The 25,126-nt window shown below is 42.7% G+C and overlaps 1 protein-coding gene across 1 annotated transcript in view; it reads right to left on the bottom strand.

Annotated features, from left to right (window-relative positions):
* Positions 1 to 436: 436 nt before the first annotated feature.
* Positions 437 to 25,126, bottom strand: part of srbd1 (S1 RNA binding domain 1) — a 341,334-nt gene continuing 316,644 nt past the window's right edge. Inside the window, exons 21-22 of the mRNA XM_038813261.1 lie at positions 16,155 to 16,339; positions 437 to 1,846 (exon numbers count right to left, since the gene is read on the bottom strand). Of these exons, the coding sequence (XP_038669189.1) occupies positions 1,557 to 1,846; positions 16,155 to 16,339 (475 nt within the window). The 3' untranslated portion in view covers positions 437 to 1,556. The remainder of the gene's footprint in view (positions 1,847 to 16,154; positions 16,340 to 25,126) is intronic.

Raw genomic sequence — 25,126 nt, 5'->3', positions numbered from 1 at the left:
AATTTCCTTACCACTGATGTAAGGCTCACCGGCCTGTAGTTCCCTGGATTATCCTTGCTACCCTTCTTAAACAAAGGAACAACACGAGTTCCTCACTGATGCATGAATAATGAGCTGACAATCAGAAGATCTGGCATGAGAACCCACCCCATCTGGAATTGTGCCGACTTTCCCCACCCACCGCACATGTCTCCAAAAGGAAAATTCCGCACTGTACTGCAATGGGTTTAATCTTAGAAACTGACCAGTTCTGACTCCAGTGAACACAGAATCTCAACATTTTTTTTCCAAGAAATGGGTGGTCGATACATTTTAGCATTGTAATTTGCCAGGTGAAATTAAATACAATTTTAACGCAACATTGAGAATCAAGCCTTCTAATTATTTGATTTATAAGCTGACTCCAGGTGCTGAAACAAATACAGTCAATCAAAGTGTTGAAATCGGACATATTTAATATCACAATAAACCATTGATCCAAACAGGTCTGATACAAGTATATTCAAAATAGGATTCAAATCATATAGGCATGGCTGACCATTAAAATGAATTTATTTTTAAGGCCCCCATTCTTGAATCTTGATACAACTGGGTCGTCACTGACTGAATTTCTCATCAGCTGGGGGAAGGGTACAACAGGCTGCAGAAAGAACTGCCAGTCAATTAAAAGAAGGTATGGATTCAGCACTGCCACTAAAAAAGACACTTTTTAACATTACACTTCAAAGAACAAAAAACAAAGGGGGTTAGTTATTCAAGACGGACACGTCTTGCACCTGATCCAGTTTGGCGAGGGAACGACCATTTGTTAAAGCAATCAGGTTTGCATTTGATTCCTGATCCAAACAGCAACTGCAACTGTGGTTATTTCACTTAAGCTAAAACTGAAGGCCTCTTATTGCTGATCAAGGAATGCTTTAAAGATTTGGACAACTTCTTTTGAGTGCCTTTGAGATGGATAGAATTCAAGCAGTCCAATTCTGACGATTCTGTGTAATCAACAGACAATGCAGCCCTCTTCATAGATAATCAGTCATTAGGCCAGATCCACAAGACGCATTTGAGTAGCAATGACACTGCAAAGTTTAAAACTTAGTTTTACATCTAGACAATGAACACTTACACATGGACAGATTACAGACATGACTCGTGCTGGGCTGCTACCAATTTGGTGTCACTTGGAATCAATTCATGACCAATTTGGTTGTATAATATTAGGATCAATCAATGAAATGTTGCGGGAGCCTTATGCTCCCAAATGTGCTAAGGTTTGTGTGCATGCACGTATTTAGAAAACTATTCTTCCTCAGTTGCCAAATGGTGCAGAACACAGACTATTTTTAATATAGCTGCTGAAATTTGCAACATGTACATCAAAAACAAAAATGGTCCATTAATTATAAGGTGACGATGCTGTGCACAGCAACATCAGTGTGCAAAACCACAAAGTGGCTGATAAATCCAAGATCCATTACAAGGAACAACACAGAATTTCTGCTGCAGTAAGGTGGGGAAAAGTGAAAAATGTGACAATTTGACCAAACTGATATTTTATTTTACAAAACCCGAATAAGATCCAATGATATGCGGTTTCTTGCGTGATCGATCTCCATCACTTTAACTTCCACCCTCTCACCAGGGCCAAGCCCGAGACTTTTACGTCTTTTAGATGCAGGTAGCTTGGCTGCTGTAATATAACGAATAGGGATCAGACCAGATCGACCAACACCTATGTCAACAAAGACACCAAAAAGAGTAGCATTTTCCACTCTTCCAGTCAAAACCGTTCCGGTTTTCAGATCATTGAGAGAGACGATGTTCCTTTTAAAATCCTGTTGTTCAAATCCTGCATAGAGGCACAAAACAAGATGGATTAGCAGCAAGTTCTGATCTTGCAAGGCAAAAAGAAAAAGTGTACATTCTGGAAGTCCGATCTGAAGCCAAATAGCTGTTTGGTGGTGCAGAACTTCCAAGCACTGCTGAAAAACTGAGACATGCTATTGAAGTTACTTGTCCTGCATTTATCAGGACAGATGCAAGATTGCCAAATTTCAAAGAAAACATTATACTGCAGGTGCTTATTGGTTGGCAAGTTGACTCTGGTTGAGGCATTCCCATGGAGAAAGCACCAGCAAACTATTGCCCCCACATCTGGACAGGTTCCTTTTGCTTGAAAAGGCTGGTCACGACGTACAAATATGTGTAGACCCTAGTAAATGTTTGTGAGCCTTGTTAGTTCAATTCTTAGCACATTCAGAAGTAGATCTAATGTTCGATATTATGGTGAGTACAGCCAGTCCTCTATTGCGAACAGCTGAAGGGATGTACTGTTTGATACAATCTGTCAGTCATTGAGGCATGTAGCCTATGTATTTGCATTCACTGGCACTGAAATTCATATACCACGGGCTGGATTCTTCTATTTTGAGACCAAGTGCTGACGCCAAAGTGGTAACAGTGGCATTTTACGACAGGAAAAACAGTACAACAGCTGCACCAATTCAGCTAGTTTAAATAGGCTAGCACCATCGGCACGCGGAACACAATTAATTCCATGCAAAACGGCGCGGGATTCGCGGGGTCTGTGATTGGTGCACGAGGCTCACACGCCGCAGTCACACAAACGATCCATTCCCCACACACACCGTGCCAGTCAACAAGATGGCTGGAAGGAGAGCAGCGTCATGGTTCAGGGACACTGAACTGGACACCCTCCTGGATGCCGTGGCGGTGAGACGGATGACCCTATACCCCAGCCCGGGAGGAAGACCGTCAGGCGCCGCCGTTCGCCTTGCCTAGCGCAGGTGACAGAGGCCATCTGCGTCGTGGGCAACGTCGTCCAGACTGGCCAGTAAATTGTAACAAATGTTGGATATCTAAAATGAAAACAGAAAATTCTGGAAAAACTCAGCAGGTCTGGTAGTATCTGTGGAGAGAGACACAAGAGTTAACGACTTCTTCAGAGCTAAAGAGAGGGAGAAATGTGATTGATTTCATATTGTTCAAGAGGGCGTGGAGCAGAATATAAGGTCAGGAATAGTTGGGAGCCAAGGAGAAATTTGACAAGGATGTCATGGACCACAAGACAAAAGGAGTGCCAATGGTAATGTTAAAGAAGTATCTGAATGTGGCATAAATTAAGATAGCAGACTGAGTTAACAGGCTCATATGGACTCATTTCTCTCTCCACAGATACTGCCAGACCTGCTGGGGTTGTCCAGCATTTTCCTGTAGTGGAAAATACCATTTGTGTTGCAACTGAATAGTAGCAACATGAAATGGCTAGCCTCACCTGTTTCTCAATTTATGAGATACTTTACTTTCCCTGGGTAATTTGAAGTAGGCTGGGCACTTTTCATGACTGAAAGTGGCAGCCTCAGGTCCATTCATGAGTATGCATGATGCACAGTGAGGAATGATCTGATCAGGCAGCCATTGTCCTGCAGAATAGTTTTGATGCACTCCATGTCAGTGTCAAGCTTTCACAGTAAACTAGTGGCTCAGATCCTAATTATGAGATTACCGATAATACCAATCGCGCAATGGGTGGAACAGTAGGAATCCCAACGTGTGAACTGACCAGCCATGCTAGACACTATACTAAAGAATCGGTCTCGGCCTCAACCTCAAGAACACTCAAATCCTTTACCAACCCGCCCCAGGGCAAGATCCGGTCTCTCCCTCCATCAAGATCAATGGAGAAACCCCATCATATGTGGAAAATTTTCCACACCTGGGGAGCCACCTCTCCTCTAAGGTTGGCATCGATGCAGATATCCAACATCGTAACCATTCCGCAAGCACCTCCTTCGGGTGCCTAAGGATGAGAGTCTTTGCCGACCGTAACATCCATGCTGACACCAAGATCCTTGTGTACAAGGTGATCGTCCTCCCAACTCTTCTATACGGCTCAAAAACATGGTCTACGTACGAACACCATCTCAAGGTCATGGAAAGGTACCATAAGACCATACGACATCGGAGCCACTCGGCCCATCAAGACTGCTCTGCCATTCGATCATGACTGATATTTTTCTCATCCCCATTCTCCTGCCTTTTCCCCATAACCCCGATCCCCTTATTAATCAAGAATCTATCTACCTTTGTCTTAAAGACACGCAGTGATTTGGCCTCTACAGCCTTCTGCGGCAAAGATTTCCACAGATTTACCATCCTCTGGCTGAAGAAATTCCTCCTCATCTCTGTTTTAAAGGATCGTCCCTTTAGTCTGAGGCTGTGCACCCTGGTTTTTGTTTTTCCTACTAGTGGAAACATCCTCTCCACGCCCACTCTATCCCGGCATCACAGTATCCTGTAAGTTTCAATGAGATCCCCCCTCATCTTTCTAAACTCCAATGAGTACAGCCCCATGTCCTCAACCGTTCCTCATACGACAAGCTCTTTGTTCCAGGGATCATTCTTGTGAACCTCCTCTGGACCCTTTCCAAGGCCAGCACATCCTTCCTTACTCCAAATGGAGTCTGACCAGAGCCTTATACAGCCCCAGAACTACATCCCTGCTCTTATATTCTTGTACTCGACATGAATGCTAACATTGCATTTGGTTTCCTAACTGCCGACTGAATCTGCATGTTCATCTTGAGAATCTTGAACAAGGTCCTAAAGTCTCTTTGTGCTTCTGATTTCCTAAGCATCATCCCATTTAGAAAATAGTTGACGCCTCCATTCCGCCTTCCAAAGTGCATAACCTCACACTTTTCCACATTGTATTCCATCTGCCACTTCTTTGCCCACTCTCCTAGCCTGTCCACGTCCTTATGCAGCCCACCTGCTTCCTCAATACCATAAACGCCATCTGAGACAGATTCCCCGACTCATCTGGGAGGACAAGCGTACTAACATCAATGACCTTGAAGGAGCCAAGAGCACCAGCATTGAGGCCATGATCATCCAAAACCAACTCTGCTGGGGCAGCCATGTGCGTAGGATGTCAAGAGTCCAGACTAACAAAGTAAATCTTCTTGGCCCGGCTCAAGGAAGGCTCCCGAACAAGCGGAGGACAAATGAAGTGCGTCAAAGACACCCTGAAGGCTTATCTCAACAAATGTAACATGGGGGTCAATGCCGGGAGACCTTTGCTCAGAAGAGACCTAGTGGAGGAACCTCCTGATTGAAGGGACACAATTCTTCGAGGATACCAGGCGGCAAGAGGAGGCCCAGAAATGGCGCCTGAGAAAAGAATACCAGCGATCTATAGTCCAAGGACTGATCCCACCTCCCAAAAATGCCTGCCAAGTGCGTGGTCATAGATGTGGCTCTAGGATCAGGCTGATCAGCCATGCATGAACCCACAGAATCCATGACTAGTAACACAGAGTTTCTTAGGTGGACAATCATACTCGTTAGCAAGTGATTGCCGAACAAGATTGACCATTGCAGGTAGGCTTGCGGTAGATAGTAGTAGAGAATTTGTTGATCGCAAGAGGAAAATCTTCGATGGCACATCTCTTTCTTCAGCAATAAAAACAAATATTGATATTGTTTCAAGTGGAGGCCATTCATGGGTTTCCTTGGCCTTGTAATTGTTTAGGCAGTTTAATATGGCAATAAAATGCAGCCTTTAAATGTCCAATTCCCATCAAATATCCCTAATGTGACCTCTAACAATTATAAATTATGATGTGGATGATAAATTATGAAGAGGTGCCTCTTCATTCACCTGAGGAAGGAGCAGTGCTCCAAAAGCTAGTGTTTGAAACAAACCTGTTGGACTTTAACGTGGTGTTGTAAGGCTTCTTACTGAATTATAAATTATGCAGTGGTGCAAAAAGTGAAGTAAAATAACCCAAAACAAATTTCATTTAGTTCTGAGGATGAGAGGAGATTAGAGGCTGGAAGATATTATGCCACAGTTAAATCTAGCTTTTCAGGGGTGGCATAAGCCTCACCAGATGTGTGGCAGCATGGAACACCGGCTCACTCAATGTCATGAGCAGTAACTGTGATATTATTTTCAGGGTCTATCTCAACTGAATAGTATAGGTCCGCTCCAGATGTTGAAACTGCCTCTCGACGAACGCGTGCCCATTTGGGCAAGTGTTGTACTGTTACAGGATTTCAATGTCTACAGCTTAAAGGACCAGGCAGCCTTCCAATATTTTGGACTGAATAGGAGAAATATTTTTCTGTGGAATTGAAATACCTGCTCCAGGAAAGGAAGAAATGACTTGTGCAGCACCTTTCCCAATGTCTGGTAGATTTGAAGTTTAGTCATTCCTCTTTCTTTCGTAAACATGGCAGCTATTTCATACAGCAAAGAAATAAAGAGCCAGTTCATGTGTTTTAGTGGTCCTGGTTGGTAGATACAGTTGGCCAGGGTACTGGCATCATGAACTCCCACGTGGCGACTAGGAGATTTTCACAGTAACTTCATTGCAGTGTTAATGCAAGCCTACTTGCGATAATAATAAAGATTATTATTATTATTATTTCCAACAGCACCACTTAATCTTGCATATCTATCCTCCTGAAGAAGTTAATTTTAAATTAAGCTTAATTTTACATTCCCTTTGTACTCAAGTGTCATCTTATATTACATGTTCAAGTCTTGCAGTCGGGCTTGAACCTACAATGTTCTGACTAAGAGGTGCTGGCACTGAGATGAAGCGTACATCACAAAGATTCCCGTTTGTAAATCCTAATGTGGAAGTACTGTTCTAGGATGTTAGGCACGCGAAAGAGATTTCAAGGAAAGCAGCTCACAGTCAATGCAAGGAAAAGTCCGCAGTGATAAATGCCAAATCAACCAGTATGAGCATTATCACGCAGTGTAGGAAGACATTTAATTATCTTCATCGCCCAGGCAGGTTAACGTTAATCAGGCACTTTCCAAAAATGCATTGTACTAAACATGTTTGTCATTTATAATGACCTCTCCCACCATGCCAAAGTTCTTGAATAGTTTAGCCTCAACACCCTAAAAGTAGATTGGTGCTCTTCATAGACCCATCGGCCCCTTGATGGAATTCTTCACTTGCATTCTTTTGTGAAATTGACGCCAAATTACGTCATTAAATTACATACAATTAAGGAAGCAGGATGAGAAGATTCATTTCTTTTGTCAATATCTTTTATCTGCTGTGTGAGTGAGTGAAAATTATAGAGGATGGTAAAAACACTCAAAACTTCAATTTTTTAATCGTTCTTTCAGTTCGAGTGTAGCAATTTTGTCTAAAACAGAAATATGTGATGAAATGTATAGAAATGTATAGAAGTAGACTGCATCCTTGGAGGAGAGAGAAGTGACACTGAACAAGGGGAAATAAAAAGATAAATCACATATGCTCGTGGGGATTAACTCTTTTACCCTTCCCAATTACGCTTAATAAGGAGAAATATGGAGTAGTTTTGCAACAGGGCTACCTGACCACAAATGAGGAATGGATATATCCCAAGGGCTGAAAGAACAGATTCTAAAGCTAATAGACGATATGATTTGAATGAGGCAATGTAACATGCATGGAATGTAATACTGTTTATTCGATAAAAGACAAAAACAATTACATTTCTCTTTGCTTTGGCAAATTTATTCCCTGCTTTCCCTCCTGGTGTTAAAACTGAAATCCAGCAAGAGAAGCTCTGATGATACTTCACCCCCTTGACCTCCTTTTAAAAAAATCTGACATGAGAAAAGCTGTGGACGGCATGGGATGTGGTAGCAACTAAACCAAGGAGTGATCACCTGGCATGCGCACACACCCATCCATCCAGCACGCGCAGGGAGGCAATTTCCGTACTTCTTTTGATATCAGCTGGTAAAGCACAGGCCAGAGACTGAACCTGGGGCATTTCTGGAATGGTACTGTTCAGTTTCTCACTAGCTTAACAAGATGAGGTGCTCAGAGAAAAACTGAATTATTTCCAAAAGGCATCCATACAAGCTGAAGAAGTGCTGAACAGGAGCTATCCACCCAAGTGTACTTAAATATTACAACTTCTTGGTCTTGACAAACACACAACATTAAATGATTGCACAGAAACAGTTTTACGTCTTAATACTCTGTATAATGCCTTTGTAAGGTATCCATCACATACTGCCAATCATGTACAGAATATTTTTTTTTTACAATTTGTTTCTGATTTTTTAAAGACACTAATTTATATATATCAGTTGGTCCCTGTTCAGCATACACCTTCTGTTAAACCTCTTAGCATCATGACTATTATTCAGTCTACTTATAAGCACTCAAGCATAATTATGGCTATTTGGCAAGGAAAAGAATTGGCTAAATAAAAAGTTTAAGGAATGAAGTAACGATCGTTTTCTGTTAATATCCACTCCAGAACCAGTCATCTGTTTCTGATTCTACTAATCTAACAACCACAACTACTTATGTGCACAGAACAGGTCTGGCAGATTAGGTGAAAAGCTGAGTAACTTGCATGTTGCTGCTGTTCTTTAGGGTCCTTCAGCATACTACATATCCGCCCTTTTAAAATAATAACTTTGAGAAGTTGAAGTCCGCAAACAAATTTGACAGAAGAAAACAAATATGGTGCAAAGGCCTCAAAGGCACTTGTTGAATGGCATCAACACAAATGATCAGAAAGCTTTACAGCACTGATCACAAAATAAGCCCACTCATGTTTGTAGCTGCCACCCGTATCCAGAGCAGACATACTCACAACAACTGACTGTTTCAAGACAAATTATTGTAAGTTTGTACTGTAGTGTTTAAACTTTCTGTGCCAGAACGATGACGTGATGAATACTGTGGCAGTTATCTGGCATTCTTAAGGTACTTTGTCAGCCTTTTTTGTCTTCTAGTTTGTGAAAACCACAAACAAATAAATAATTGGAGCACAGTGCTGGTACTGTAAACAGATCAGAGTGCAATCTTGTGTCAAGGATCTTATCTTAAAAGGCATATGCTGGATTGGAATTTACTGACACGGATGCTAACTGAATGCAAAAATGAAGTGGAGATAAAAGCAGAAAATGCTGGAAATATTCAGCAGGTGAGATAGCATGTGTGGAGAGAGAAAGAGTTGATGATTCCGGTCAATGACCTTTCACCACAAAGATTATTGACCGGATTTGTTAACTTGTTTTTTTCTCTTCACAGATGCTGCCTGACCTGAGTATTTCCAGCACTTTATGGTTTTAGGTCACATTTCTTCCATCTGTAGTACTTGGCTTCTGCATTAATGAAGTGAAGATATCATTTTCACATGCAATGAGCAAAACATAGAACATACAGTGCAGAAGGAGGCCATTCGGCCCATCGAGTCTGCACCGACCCACTTAAGCCCTCACTTGCACCCTATCCCTGTAACACAATAACCCCTCCTAACCTTTTTTGGACTCTAAGGGCAATTTATCATGGCCAATTCACCTGACCTGCTCTTCTTTGGACTGTGGGAGGAAAGCGGAGCACCCGGAGGAAACCCACGCTGACACGGGGAGAACGTGCAGACTCCGCACAGACAGTAACCCATCGGGGAATCGAACCTGGGACCCTGGCGCTGTGAAGCCACAGTGCTAATCACTTGTGCTACCGTGCTGCCTGAAACTAAACTTTAGAAAGTTTCCTCATACACTGCACTGGTGTGTAAATAAACGCAAAAGACAGGCAGCAGTAAGTATGGAGGTCTTCATTTTTCTTATTCTAGTTTATTGCCTACGAAGATAATTTTTCAGTCATGAACACAAAGGGAAAGTGGATATAGGATGAGCTCGTTGCGTACACTGAAATTGGCCAGTACGATGTTGTGGGCATCAGAGACGTGGCTGCAAGGGGATCAGGGTTGGGATCTAAATATCCAAGGATATATGCCCTATCGAAAGGACAGGCAGATGGGCAAAGGGGCGGGGTTGCATTGTTAGTAAGGAATGAAGTTAAATCGATAGCAAGGTGCGACATAGGATCAGAAGGTATAGAATCTCTGTGGGTAGAGTTGAGGAATCGCAAAGGTAAAAAGACCCTGATGGGAGTTATGTACAGGCCCCCTAGCAGTAGTCAGGATGTGGGGCAGAAAATAAATGAGGAGATAGAAAAGGCATGCAAAAAAGGCAATATTATTTTCTGTTATTGATATTTTGTGAAAATCTGAATAAAAATTATTTGAAAAAAAAAGAATTTACCCTGCAGTTTGAGGGGGAGAAGCCGCAATCAGATGTAACGGTATTACAATTAAATAAGGGTAACTACAAAGACATGAGGGAGGAGCTGGCCAGAGTTGATTGGAAAAGGAGCCTAGCAGGGAAGACAGTGGAACAGCAATGCAGAGTTTTGGGGGGTTATTAGGGAGGCACAACAGAAATTCATCCCAAGGAGGCGGAAACATGCTGAGGGGAGGACAAGGCATCCATGGCTAACGAGGGATGTCAAGGACAGTATAAAAGCGAAAGAAAAAGCATACAAAGTGGCAAGGATTAGTGGGAAGCCAGAGGATTGGGAGGCTTTTAAAAGCAAGCAGAGGACAACTAAAAAAGCAATAAGGGGGAGAAGATGAAGTATGAGTGCAAACTAGCTAGTAATATAAAGGAAGATAGGAAGAGTATTTTTCAATATATAAAAGGTAAAAGAGGGGCAAAAATAGACTTTGGACCACTGGAAAACGTGGCTGGAGAAACAAAGAAATGGCAGATGAACTGAATAGTTACTTTGAATCAGTCTTCACGGTGGAAGACACCAGTGGGATGCCAGAGCTCCAGGAGAACCAGGGGGCAGAGGTGAGTCCAGTAACCATTACTAAGGAGAAGGTTCTGGGGAAACGGAAAGGTCTGGAGGTGGATAAGTCACCTGGAGCGGATGGACAACACCCCAGGGTCCTAAAAGAGATAGCTGAGGAATTTGTGGAGGCTTTGGTGATGATCTTTCAGGAATCACTGGAGGCAGGAAGAGTCCCAAAGGACTGAAAAGTGGCTAATGTAACACCACTTTTAAGAAGGGAGGGAGGCAAAAGATGGGAAATTATAAGCTGGTTAGCCTGACTACGGTCATTGGTAAGATTTTAGAGTCTGTTATTAAAGATGAGACCGCAAAGTACTTGGAAGTGCATGGTAAAATAGGACTGAGTCAGCACGGCTTTGTCAAAGGGAGGTCATGTCTGACAAATCTGTTAGAGTTCTTTGAGGAGGTACAAGCAAGTTAGACAAAGGAGAACCAGTGGACATGATTTATTTGGATTTCCAGAAGACGTTTGACAAGGTGCCGCATAGGAGATTGCTAAATAAGTTAAAAGCCGATGGTGTTAAGTGTAAGATCCTGGCATGGATAGAGGATTGGCTGACTGGCAGAAGGCAGAGAGTGGGGATAAAGGGGTGTTTTTCAGGATCGCAGCCGGTGAGTCGTGGTGTGCATCAGCAGCGGTCTGTGCTGGGACCACAACTTTTCACAATATGCATTAATGATCTGGAAGAAGGAACTGAAGGCAGTGTTGCTAAGTTTGCAGATGATATAAAGATCTGTAGAAGGACAGGTAGTATTGTGGAAGCAAGGGGGCTGCAGAAGGATTTGTACAGGCTAGGAGAGTGGGCAATGAAGTGGCAAATGAAATACAATGTGGAAAAGTGCGAGCTTATGCACTTTGGATGGAGGAATTTAGGCATCGACTATTTTCTAAATGAGGAAATCAGAAGCACAAAAACACTTGGGAGTCCTTGTTCATGATTCTCTTCAAGTTAATGTGCAGGTTCAGTGGGCAGTTAAGGCGGCAAATGCAATGTTAGCATTCATGTCAAGACCAGGGATGTACTGTTGAGGCTGCATAAGGGTATGGTCAGACCCCATTTGGAGTATTGTGAGCAGTTTTGGCCCCATATCTAAGGAAGGATGTGCTGGCCTTGGAAAGGGTCCAGAGGAGGTTCACAAGAATGATCCCTGGAATGAAGAACTTGTCGTATAAGGAACGGTTGAGGACTCTGGGTCTGTACTTGTTGGAGTTTAGAAGAATGAGGGGGGATCATATTGAAACTTACAAGATACTGCAAGGCCTGGATAGAGTGGCCGTGTGGAGAATGTTTCCACTTGTAGGAAAAACTAGAACCAGAGGACACCATCTCAGACTAAAGGGACAATCCTTCAAAACAGAGATGAGGAGGAATTTCTTCAGCCAGAGGGTTATGAATCTGTGGAACTCTTTGCTGCAGAAGGCTGTGGAGGCCAAATCATTGAATGTCTTTAGGACAAAGATAGACAGGTTCTTGATTAATAAGGGGATCGGGGGTATGCGGAAAAGACAGGAGAATGGGGATGAGAAAATATCAGCCATGATTGAATGACGGAGCAGACTCGATGGACCTAGTGGCCTAATTCTACTCCTATGTCTAATGGTCTTATGGAATTGGCTGATTCATAACTCGCAAATAAATCAGGAGAGGATGTACTGGAGGTGGAGCATAATTAATCTGAGTGGGAGATTAAGTGATGCCAGACAGCAGACAAGGAACATTCAATTGATCTCAAGGGCCCTGCCTGCAGGGCCGTAGAACTATATGACGGTACTGCAAGCTCTCTGAAAATGTGTTGCAGATAACACAATGTCAATTGAATGTCATCCTTTGTGGCAATACTAGAGAGGGCGTCTCTGAAATGTGTGGCAGAGTAGAGAGAATATTAGGAACTTCTGCACACGCCTGTTGACATACACCTTCATGATATGTGAGAAATGATGCATAGTCTTTATCTGCGGCAATGACAGATTCCCCCCAGCCATGCTAGATACCACCTTCAAAAGATGGAGGCAGGACGGGGGCACATTGACGGTCGGGGACTTCTGCGTAGGGCACAGACTGGTGACACTGGACGAACTGACGAGGAAGTGGAAACTAGCAAAAGGACAGGAACTGAGGCACCTCCAAATAACACACTTACTCCGCAAAGAGAGAGTAGGGTACCCAGGGGCCCCAGAAAGCACACTACTAGAGGACCTGACAGGCACAAGCAGCAAGAAGGGGGGGGCTATGTAGGAAAATATACGGACAGCTACTGGACAGAGCCCGAACACCACTGGACAGCAGACAAAAAAATGGGAGGACGAACTGGGGACAGATGTGGAATGGGGACTCTGGAGCGAAGCACTGAGCAGGGCGAACCCCACCTCCTCCTGCGCAAGGCTAAGCCTAATGCAGCTCAAAGTGGTGCACAGAGCGACCTGACCAGAACCCAAATGAGCAGGTCCTTCCCGGAGGTGGAGGACAAATGTGAGCAGTGCCAGAGGGGCCCGGCCAACCACACCCACATGTTTTGGGCTTGCCCCAAGCTTGCTGGGTTCTGGACAGCCTTCTTCGAGGCAATGTCTAAGGTTGTGGAGGTGAGGGTGAAGCTATGCCCAATAGTGGCAATCTTCAGGGTATCGGAGCAGCCAGAGTTACACATGGGGAAGGGGACAACGGCCTTGCTTTCGCTTCCCTAATCACACGCCAGCGAATCCTGCTCGGCTGGCGATCGGCAGCATCGCCCAAAGCTGCAGACTGGCTCGCTGACCTCTCGGAATTTCTCCACCTGGAGAGGATTAAGTACGCCACCCGAGGGTCAGAGGAAGGCTTCCTGGATCCTTGGGGGCTGTTCGTCGGCCTGTTCCAAAACCTGTTTGAGGCCAGCAGCGAAGGGTAAGCTAAGGGGGGGAGGGAAGATAGATGGGGAACCAAAGGACTACGCAACCTGAAAGGGAGGGCGGAAGGAAGGTGGGGAAACCACAAGAGAAGAGGAAGGGTGCTGAAGCCAATGGGGGGGATGGGGAATGGGGAATCATAGACCGATCCAGAGGGCAACAAAATGTACATAGAGTTAGTTAAATGAAGGACAAAAGAAACCTCTGTAAAATAAAGTAAATTGGCATAATTTACATAAAATGTAATGTGTATATACAGTAACTGTTTATAAATACGAAAAAAGCCAATAAAAATACTTTTTTTAAAAAAAAGGAATGAATGTTCCAGGCTATAAACCCTCATGACTGCCTGAAGGTCTTGGTTGTCGTCTATGTTTTAAAAACATCCTTTGATGTAATATGAGAGTTACTGGCAAAGCTAGTATTTGTTGCTCATCCATAATTGCCCTTGAACTGTGTATTTTGCTGGACCATTTCAGGGGGCATTTAAGAGACAACCACATTGTCTTGGGTCTAGAATCATATAGAGGCCAGACCAGCTAAAGATGGCAGATTCCCTTCCCTCAAGACAAATGAACGCGATTTCTTTCATGGTAGTCGATGACAGTTCCATTGTCACCACTGCTGAGGCTAGCTTTCAATTTTTCATAAACTAAACTTAAATGCCACTAGCTGGCTGGTGGGATTTGAAACATATGCCCCTCAGAGAATTAGCCTGCATCTCTGTATGACTAGATCAACATGCTAGTACCAACATGCTACCATCTCCCCTAAATACGGTGCCCTACAAGACTGACTTTCCTGTTTCTCTGTTCTTCATCCACCAATTTCTCATGGCTAAACATTTTGCAGCCTTTCTGATCATTTTTTGGGAAGTGCTTCAAATAAATGTAATAAACTTGTTAGAAAAGTTGAAGTCCAGAGGAATAAAGGGTAGTGGCAGCACAGATATGTAATTGGCTGCGAGACAGGAAGCACTGAGCAGTAATGTTTTCAGACTGGAGGGAATTGTACAGTGATGTCCCCTGGGACCACTATATTAGGAACGTTGCTCCTTTTGATATATGTTAATAACCTGGACTTGGGCATACAGGGCATATTTTCAAAATCTGCAGATGACATGGAACTTGAAAATGCAGCAATGAGGAGAATACAATTTTTGTGAAATGATTTTGGAAAGCAAAATGGAAGAGGCATTTACCATAAACTAAATGGTACAATTTTAAAAGAGTAACAGATGACCCGGGGTCTTAGTACATATATCTTTGAAGGTGACAGAAGTTGATAAATTTGTTGAAAAGGCATATGAGATTCATAGCTAAATAAATCTAAGCAGAGTTCAAAATTAAGAAAGTTATGTCATAATGTTATAAATTACTGGCTAGATCTCAGCTAGTGTATTCTGTCCATTACTGGATACCACACTTTAGGAAGGACGTTGGGCCTCAGAGAAGGTGAAGAGGGGAATTATTAGAATGGTACCAGGGATGAATTGTTTCAGTGATATGCAGAGGCCAGAAATGGGGATTGTTCCCTTTAAGGTTTAGGGAAGATTTCATCGGTGTTCAAAATGATGAAGGGTTTTGATCGGGAGACGCTGGCTACACAGGCAGGAGGGTCAATAACAAGAGGAGACAGAATGAAGTTGGCAAAAAAGTCAGTGGAGAGATCAGATTTTATTTCAGAGACGAGTTATCGAGAATGCCTTGACTAAAAGCGGATTCAATAATAACTGTAAAAAGGAAAATTTGCAGGGCTACACAGAAAGAGTAGTGAAGTGAGACTGATTGGTAGCTCTCTTAAACTGACTCTTCGGGTAGCAGGGTAGGAAATCCTGCTATCTGAAAAATTCTGCCCTGAGAGAGAGAGAGAGAGAGAGAGAGAAAGAGATACTGGCAAATGGAATAAAGAGCAAGACATTTTGATGACAAAAGATCGACCGTACAATGAAGATTCCAGCATCGGCCTTCCTTAGATGGTTCATCTGAGCTACTCCTGTGTTACTGTGCCGCAAGTTTGATCAGCAGATCCTAATGTACAAATGTTGGAATTTACGTCTTATGATGTCAGCTTGGTTAAAACCCACTACCTTCATGCCTGCACCTTAGCTATGGCAGAACTAATATACATCCTCGCTCTCTTGCATCCAGTGAAATATGGGATGCAATTCAAAGGTGGTTTGAAATTGAATGTAACGCTTATTTATCCTTATTTGTAATTGCCATTTAAATAAGGATTGCTTCCCTTTGATAAATTACTGTGAAGATGCAACAGTAAGCTCTGGTCGTTGCTCTGCATGCTGCATGAAAAATGGTCGTAAGCTTTAAGTGAGCAAAACAGCAACATTAAGTGAATCAAGATTTATAACTGAAAGACTCTTTTAGAGATTTTTCTTAGAACTTCATTGTTAGTTTACTACCAATAACGGTAAATTCAAGTATACAGATCTTGACAGTAATAACTAAGGATTTTATTAACTTTATATAAATCCAGATATTTATAAAATAATTTACTTAAACTAAATAATGTTATTGAACTAACAAAGGCAACTATTCGCTATTGTAAGAACTCATTACCTGCTCGAATGTCATAATCATGAGGCTGTGTCAGTCCATCAATAATCATCTGCAGCGTTGGCACCGTTGTATCAAGACTTTGAGCAAAGGCATCCAGCAAATTCGTTTTCAGTGCTGCGTTCACACTGTGCTGCAAAGCAGGCCTTCCAATGTCAGACAGGTTTCCATTGATAAAGGATAAAAATCTGGAAAAGGTAAAGAAAAATATGATATACAGTAAAAAAAATAATAAATTGCACACAATAACTGCAGACCACCTGTTCAAAATGCTCCATGCTGTACCAAACTGGTTCCTTCACAGTACTGCTTAGAATTAATGAAAGTATGTAAAGGCCCATCTTATAATGTTATGACACAACTAAAGGATTCGGATTGGGGAAACAACATATTATCAATGGCTCACTAGACAGACAATTGTCAAAGCCATCACCTATGTGAAGGAAGTTAATAATATTCCACATGTGAAGTTACGGATCATGAAATTAATGAAACAAATGGATTAAAAACTAGCTTGGAAATACGAAACAGATGGTAATGCTAAGTACAAAAAGCTGTATCAATGACTTGTGGAGCTTCAGGACCTTTTCCTCCTAAACTCCAAATACACTGTGTCCTTCACACACTTCTTTCTCTATGCATCCTCACAGTGTTTAGAAGCAGGACTAACCGCATCCTTCTCAGACTTTATTCATTCTTTCCTAGTACCTCGAAGCTATAGAACTCCTTGCCCCCTTCAGGGTTTCCTTCCTCCTGCAACTTGCGGAATTTTACAACTGAAACCTACTGTCCTGGTGCAATAATTTCCGATTTATCTCATCTTTTAATTCATTTTCCAAAGTTAGTGGTGCTTTGTATACGAGTGTTGGCCTTGATTTCTCAAAAAGTGATAAATATAAGCAGCAAAAAAAAAAAAAAAAAGAGTTTTTGTAAAGATCAGGGCCAGATGGGCTTATAAACAGTAGTTGGATTTTAATGTAGACAGATGTAAACCAATGCATACTGGAGCAGTAAAATAACAAACACATGAACATGATTAAAATGATGGCCATTAACACATGTGGAAAAGGAAAAGGATGCAAGTACAATTATTATTGTTCACTACACGTTTCCAGTTGATATCAAGCAGTTTCCAAAACAGCTAATCAAAAGCAGATTCCATGTCATAAGCATTAGATTTTAAGTTATTCTAATATTGTATGCATCGCAGATGAGGCCACATTTGGAATAATAATTCCAATTTCAACTTTGGGGAGCAGATGCATTGGCCGGAACAGGGCTAAGGAAGCCGTCTAATGTCCTAATCTTTGTAGCACGAGGCCCAAGAGATTGTACCTCTCAGGCCTCATCTGCATAGATCCAGTTAGGTTTCTGTTCAAAATCAGCAGGTGAGGCAGGAATGGTTCCACGCATTAAGTTAAGCCACCGAGCCTTGAGGTCAAGGATGGAGGTCAAACAGAGGTAAGGGAAACATAAACATTTCTTATGGTGCCTGGAGGACCACTCGTGCTCCCACAAAGAGAGCCAAAAAAGTTGTGGCCGGGGGGGGGGGGGGGGGGCCTTGCTAGGCTGGCTTATTAGAAACGTTTTCCTGTGCAAGGTCTCTGGTCAAAATAACAGTCGACAAGATGACATCTTTGATGCCTAGTCTACACATTTAGAGAAGGACCCTGCCAGTTTCTAAGGTGTTTTCTTCCCACGTGCTCTGAAAGAAAGGTTCAAATCGGAACCTGTGGGAAGATAGCAGGTAAATTCCATATGTAGATTTACCTGCCAGTCACAACCCAGATTAAGTTGGACAGGCAGGACTAAATTTGCTCCGAATATATGCATTCTGGACACTCATCGTCAAAACCAACGTTGACAGAAGTTGAAATAACGCAGACGAGGAATACAAGACTCTTACAGATCCGAATTCGATTGATTTGAGGAAAGATGATGGATGCAAAATGGGGAAGGGGGTGTTGAGGTGGGTTATGCGGTACTGATCCATTTCTTTCAGGCTTAATTGTTGCAGATTGTCAACATAGAAGAGGATCCATAAATATGCAAGGTACAGCACATGCCAATTGATGAGCATCAAATAAAGCATGTATTGGAAAAAATGATCAAGTGGAACAGACTGGCAGCAAAAGCAGTTATGTGGCCTTCAAAAATACTTGAATACATATTTGTTACGATCCAGGATTGGACACTATTGTGAGAGGTATAAACAGGGATGTTCCTATAATCCATGCAATATAATGGTTACTCCACAGACAACCCATGCCAGTGATCTCCACATTCCATTAATGAATTAAAAAAAAGGCCACATGGAAAGTGGCAGGGTTCAGTTAAATATTGGGAGAAGTGAGGATAAATGAATATCCCTGGAGTTTTGTTTAGTCATCTTTGAGAATCAAAGAGTATGGAGGTTACCCAAGGTTAAATTGTTGGTCTAAAGTCCATGGTAGGTACATAATCTGTGGAAGCAGTGAGCCTGGTCGCTAAACAGTCTATTCTAATTACACATTTTTTAATGCTCCTACAAAAGAGCCTGCCTTCATATTTTTCCCACACCTCTAATCAGTATGCTACTTGAAACATTGCATTAAACCTAGCACTAGGTTTGTAGCCTTCAAAAATACCTTTCTTGTTATATATTGATATGTCAAAAGACTTTCATCATGGCTTCTGTTGTACTCCTCCATCCTACTTCAAAACTTAATTGCCTCTTCAAAAGACTGTCATGCTGCAGACTGCTAGACTTTAACAGATTCCACAGCCACACAGATGTTACAGCACCATAACCATTTGAAAATTAGTACAAATATATCATTACTACTATAATAACAGTTGAGCTGAAGTGACTTATAGCCTGTAACATAATCCCCTGGTTCAGATGACAGACCAGAAACCAACTGAGCTTCATTACAGTGGTGCAGGACATCAGTTAAATAATTCAATTGTGCATTACAGCCTTGTAAAATTTCACCCAAATGTAATTCATACATCTTTAAAAAATATGTACTGCATCTACCAGAAAGCTACTAGAGCAATGTTAATTAAACTGAAATCTACAATCAAAGAGAACCAAGTATAACCTGCAGGTTTTCTATTTATTGAATGCAATACACCCTTACTGCATACGGGTGTATTATAGCACTTCTGAAAAAAAAAATCAGACTCCATATGGTAAACTAGTGATCTCAAACGTGAAGAATGCCATATAGGCCTGTAGCTTTTAAAACTATAACACCTGTGAAAGCTGAGGAGGTTACTGTAGATCCCCCGACGAGTGCTAATGCTGTGTCAGTATCCTATTTTCTTTTATGCAAATAGATTTTAGCTAGTTATTCACATTATGATTGGTTAGGAATTGGAGTAAATGGCATCTGAGACAATTGACTTCCCAACAATACCCGTAATTAATTTCCTCCTTCTGCTATTCCATTGAACGTCCTTGTGGCAAATGGTTCACAGTGAGTTGAACATGGTATAAAGGGAGGCTGCGGTATGGACTGTGGGCAGATTGATATCATGAGGAAAAGAACCTTGTAAGAAATCATACTAGAGATAGCAAAATAAATGTTTTTGATTGGTTCCTATGAAAAAAAATGTTTCCTTTGCAGTAGACAGGCAGACAGACATACGGATAAAAGTAAACAGAAAAATACAAATTGTTAAATAAAATGTCTAAATAGAACGAGGAGCAGATATTTGCTCTACAATTCATCTGCTAATGATGTAGCTTTTTAAAAACCAAATAATTAGGTTCAATGACCGTAAAGCCTATTATGCAATAGGAAAATATAGGGGCATTCAATCTAGCATGTAAAGCATTAGAGGCTGTTGACAAGATCTGTCATTCACCTGAATTCTCCTCACTAATTTGCCAAGAAACAAATGTAACTGTATTCTATACCCCAATGTTACTGTATTCTATATCCAAATGCTTCTATATTCTATATCACCAATGCAGGACAGGAGTATTAAAGCAAAAAGAGAAAAAAACCGAATCACAACTTTTCTTTCTCGTCATATCTTGTGCGTGAACTCGGTGGTTGATAAGCAAACGATATCTGCTGATTGTCACTACCCATTTAATTTCCATGAGCTTCTGCAAAGCAAGTTTCTGTAAATGGGGGATGGAAACAGCTTGACATCTTCAATTGGGCATCTGAGGCCTGTCTGAACAAGGCTAATAACTATTTATCGCCGTAAGAAATCAAGTTGAAGCACTATTACGGAATAGATCAGTATCTGAAACAGCAAAGGTCAGTTAGAATATTGAATTGAATTGATTGGCAGATGAGGTACAAAAACTGAAATTAAAGAAAAAGAGAAAGAGAAATAAAGAAGGGCTTCAGAGAGAGTGAGAGAGGCAAAGAAATGGAAAAATATGTGGAGAAGTCTTTAAAAAGTGAAAAGTAACTAAAATCTGCAAGAATGAAAATCCAAATATGTAACGGCTATTTTCAGTGCCAGGGAAGTTGTTGGTAGTAATTAAGATTTATCATCGATTTAAAGGGTACTTACGTTGAAATGGACAAGTTGCAACCTTCTGGGGCAAGTTTAGTCCACATTTACGACATAAGTATCGGACTTTCATGGTGTTCTGGAAGCCAGATCAGGAGATGCCATTTTCATAAGCTCAGAGTGGAGCAACACATCTCAGATGACAACTTCCGGATTTCCCCCTGTAACTGTGTTTCTGCTCTTGCCTGAAGTTACTGTCTGATTTGCGTATAGATAATAGTGAGCTGCATTAAGTTTATCACTATTTTTGCATTAGGTTATAAGGCATTATACATTATTTTGGTATGCAGGGTATGTGCAGTCTCTGATATTTCCAATTTTAAGTGTTACACTACTTATCATAGCTTACATTATACATTACTATTTGGTAATGATGCAATATCTTGTGATTGCACAATTTGGTCACCAGGAACTTAACATTTGTTCAGACTGCTTTTGAAAATGTTCCCTGTCATCATTGTTTCTTTAAATTTGAAATGCTTACAATAACATGTTAAATGGTAACAAAACAAATCAAAATATTGGGCGCGATTCTCCCAAGAAATGACTAACAGTCATTTTGGGGGGCGGGGCGTTGATTCGCACCTGGGCCGGGATTCTACCCTACCCGGCGAGGCGGGGTGTCCCAGCGTATTGGAGTGGCGTCAACCACTCCGGCATCTCCGCACCTTTAGGGGCCAAAACCTCACATTGAAGGGCTAGGCCCGCGCCGGAATGGTTGCCGCTCCACCGACCGGCGCGAACGGCCTTTGGCACTCTGCCAGCTGGGGCCGAAAGGCCTTCGCCGGGTGGCGGACGTCCGCGCATGCGCCGGTGCATCAGCGGCTGCTGACGTCATACCGGTGCATGCGCAGCAGTGAAGGCCATGGCGGGGTGGAAGAAAAAGAGTGCCCCCACGGCACAGGCCCGCCCGCCGATCGTGGGCCCCGATCGCAGGCCGGGCCACCATGGGGGCACCCCCTGGGGTCAGATTGCCACCCCCCCCCCCCAGGACCCCGGAGCCCGCCCGACCGCCAATCGCGTCGGCACCAGATGTGTTTTGATTCCCGCCGGTGGGATTGGCCTGTCAGCGGGCGGGACTTCGGCCCATCATGGGCCGGTAAATCGGCGCGGGGGGCCCGCCGACCGGTGCGGCGCGATTCCCGCCCCTGCCAATTCCCGGGTGGCGGAGAATTCCGGCCACGGCGTGCGGGATTTACGCTGGCCCCGGGCGATTCTCCAACCCTGTGGGGGGTCGGAGAATTCCACCCCAGGTGTTCAAACCGGTATTCACGCATACTTAGTCATTTCGTTTGGAGCTTGGAGAATTTCACACTTGAAAATACCACATTTCTTTCTGCAGATTGGCTCCTCGGGGATCGGGGCGACTTGTTTACAGGTTGCCCAGATGTTAAAGTGAGGATGAGGTTGAGGTTGAGGGTCACCCCCCACCCCCACACAGATATCATGGCCCTCATACAGACATGGGCAACAACCCCAAACCTCAACCCGGGAGGGGCAACCTCCCCATCCAATCACTAAAAGTCCACTTGCCCCCCCACCGGCTCCACACCCATCCATCTATGTGGGAATCAAGGCATCGCCCACTCAAGTAAGCACACCCCATAATGGAGTCACTGAGGGCCCCCAACATTTAGAACTCGCTCCCTCCCCCCCCCCCCCCCCCCCCCGCTTTCAGGCTCCCCCCTACCCGTCATACACCCTCCCCCCCCCCCCCCCTTTCATGGGAATGGCTCCCCTCAGGCCATGCATCTTGATAGTACCAACATGATGTCCGGGCACCCTGGTAGTGCCAACCAGGCAACCCTGCAGTGTCAGGTTGGCACTGCTCTGGCCTGTCCCCTAGCACCAGACGGGGTCTCCAATGGCCTCCGAGCCCCTCTTTACCTCCCCTCCAACGTGCCCATCACACCTGGTCTGAATTTGCGGAGACCAATATTAATTCGCACTGGCATAAGGCCATGCCGGTGACTACCGTGAGACGGGAGAATGCAGCCTCAAGCTGGCTGTGCATATTTAAATGAGCTGGAGGGCGTGATCCTGATCACGCCGAGCATAGCATAGCTTAGTAACATAGCAGGTCAGGTGCATCACGCGTGGCTCGGCGCCCGACAAGTTTTGGGTTTCTCCTAGTATGCACCCAGCATAACAGGGTTGGTGCTGGCACAATGGTGGGAAAATCGCACCCATTATTTATTTCAGCTTGTCATGATTGAATTTATGCAATGAATTATCTGTGGTTGCCAACTCTGGTTGGACATATTCAGATTTCATGAAATGATCATCAATTTCCAACTGCCCCATCCCCAATAGTCCAACAGGTCTCTCCTCATGGTACTCCACCTTTCCACAACAATTAAAAGTAAACAGACTCTTCATTATCTGAATGGTGCTTCTGACTGTCAACCATTATTAAGTTTTCAAACATTTTAATAATGAACAAGTTTTTAAAAATTAATTAGTTTTTTTTGGGGGGGGGGGGATTTTCCGTGCCCCCTGTGGCGTGTTTCTTGGCAGCTCCTGCTGCTGTCAATCTACCCGCGCTGCCGGGAACCCCGCAGTAGAGATTTTCCATTGGTGGCAGGACCGGAAGATCCAGTTAGTGAGAACGGGCGGAAAATCCCCCCCCCCGCCAATATCTTTATCGCCTTATGATATTCTGCTGCTTTGCTCATTGCAGTGACTTGCGGATGAATCTTTACATACTGGAGGTAGCAGGAAAATTCAGAAGGGTTGGTAATCCTTGACCTTTTTATTCCTTAATGTTTTGAATGGGGCGACGGGCCACCTCAGTTGGCCAGACTGCCAGCATGTGGATCAGATTTCTGCCAACAACATGGAGTTCAATCCCCATTTCGGCTGAGGTAGACTAGGGAACTGCCTCCTTGTCCTACACGCAGTAAAAAAAAATTACAGCACTTATCCTGAACCTACCTTGGGATAGAGAACTCACAAAGAAGAAGAATGCCTTGAATACTTTTTAAACTTAAAGGCTTCACTCTTTCTCAAAAGCATAGATTTGAACCTGATCCTTTTTCCCCATGTGTGACTCTGAACTCTATTTTGCTTCCATAATCTGAGCATGTGTAATACACCCAATTTCCCAAGATGCGTTGCTATTCAACAATGATGAAAGTCTAGTAGTAGTAATTTCTGTTCAAAGGTTGCTCAAAACCATTTGGAAAAAGGAAGTGACATCTCAAAATTTTGAAGTAAAAATCGGTCAAAGTTAACTCATCTAGAACTTTAGACCAATATGTACATCTCCAATTAATGCAAATTCTAGATCATTTGCCCACGAAACGAGTGACTGTATTTTCAAAAGTATATAATTGGCTGAGAAATGTCCTGAGGATGTGAAATGTGTAGTTGTAATAATCCTTTTCACTGTTTATCGCCTTTATAATCGTGTGGATACAAAGTAAACACATGAAGTACAGAAATACATATGTAGGCCAATCATTTCCAATTTTCACAGAATAAGGCATAGCTATGAAATTCAATCCCAAGCACTGCTTAAAAATCCCTGAGCACAGTTAAAACTTAAATTTATTTGGACAATAAATCACTGGACAAGGTAAATCACTGGATTCACTGTAATACCTAAAAAGGTATAGGAGGGTATAGAAAATAGTAACCCGTGCCACGGGAGATCCATTAGTAATTTCTAAATATCTTATAACTCTATAACCAGTTCTCTAATACTATGAGCAGCTTCCAGTAATTACTTCATTCTGTACACCATTCATTCTTCCATTCACAGCAATTTACCGAATATTCAAAAGCTCTAATAAAATTATCAATATCATCTCCTTATCTAAAACTTGATGTCAAGTTAGATTTAATGAAATTGTTCCCAGCAGAGGTATATAATAATAACAATTATTATTAGCTAAAGGAGTTGAAATCCCAAATACTGTGTTTGCTGGCAGTACACATTTCTCAACCGACACATGCCCACAATATTGCCATCACTCTTTCTCATATGTTTCAGATTAATACTATGTCTCGTTCTTTTCCCCCTTGAATCCACATTGTTTTTTCTCTCCTTTTTATTTTATTTCCTTTTGCTGATTTACGTTTTAGTTTCTCTGCCTGCAACTCGCTTTTTTTTGCTTTTTGTTTAGGATTTAGATTTATTATCACATGTACAGGCAGATCATTCCATACACGAAAAACATAGAACATACGATAAGTACACAATGTAAATACATAGACATCGGGTGAAGCATACGGAGCATAGTGTTACAACAGTAGAGAAGATCGGTTCAGTCTATAAGAGGGCCATTCAGGAGTCTCTAACAGCAGGGAAGAAGCAGTTTATGAATATGTTAGTCATGTTCTCAGACTTTTGTATCTTTAGCCCAATGGAAGAGGTTGGAAGAGAGAACAACCCGGGTGGGAGTTGTCTTTGTTTATGCTGCCCACTTTCCCAAGGCAATGGGACGTGTAGGCAG

This window comes from Scyliorhinus canicula, chromosome 1, assembly GCF_902713615.1.
Source record: "Scyliorhinus canicula chromosome 1, sScyCan1.1, whole genome shotgun sequence".
Classification (NCBI taxonomy): domain Eukaryota; kingdom Metazoa; phylum Chordata; class Chondrichthyes; order Carcharhiniformes; family Scyliorhinidae; genus Scyliorhinus; species Scyliorhinus canicula.
Note: the sequence above shows the minus strand (reverse complement) of the source record. Positions and strands in the feature narration are given on the sequence as shown.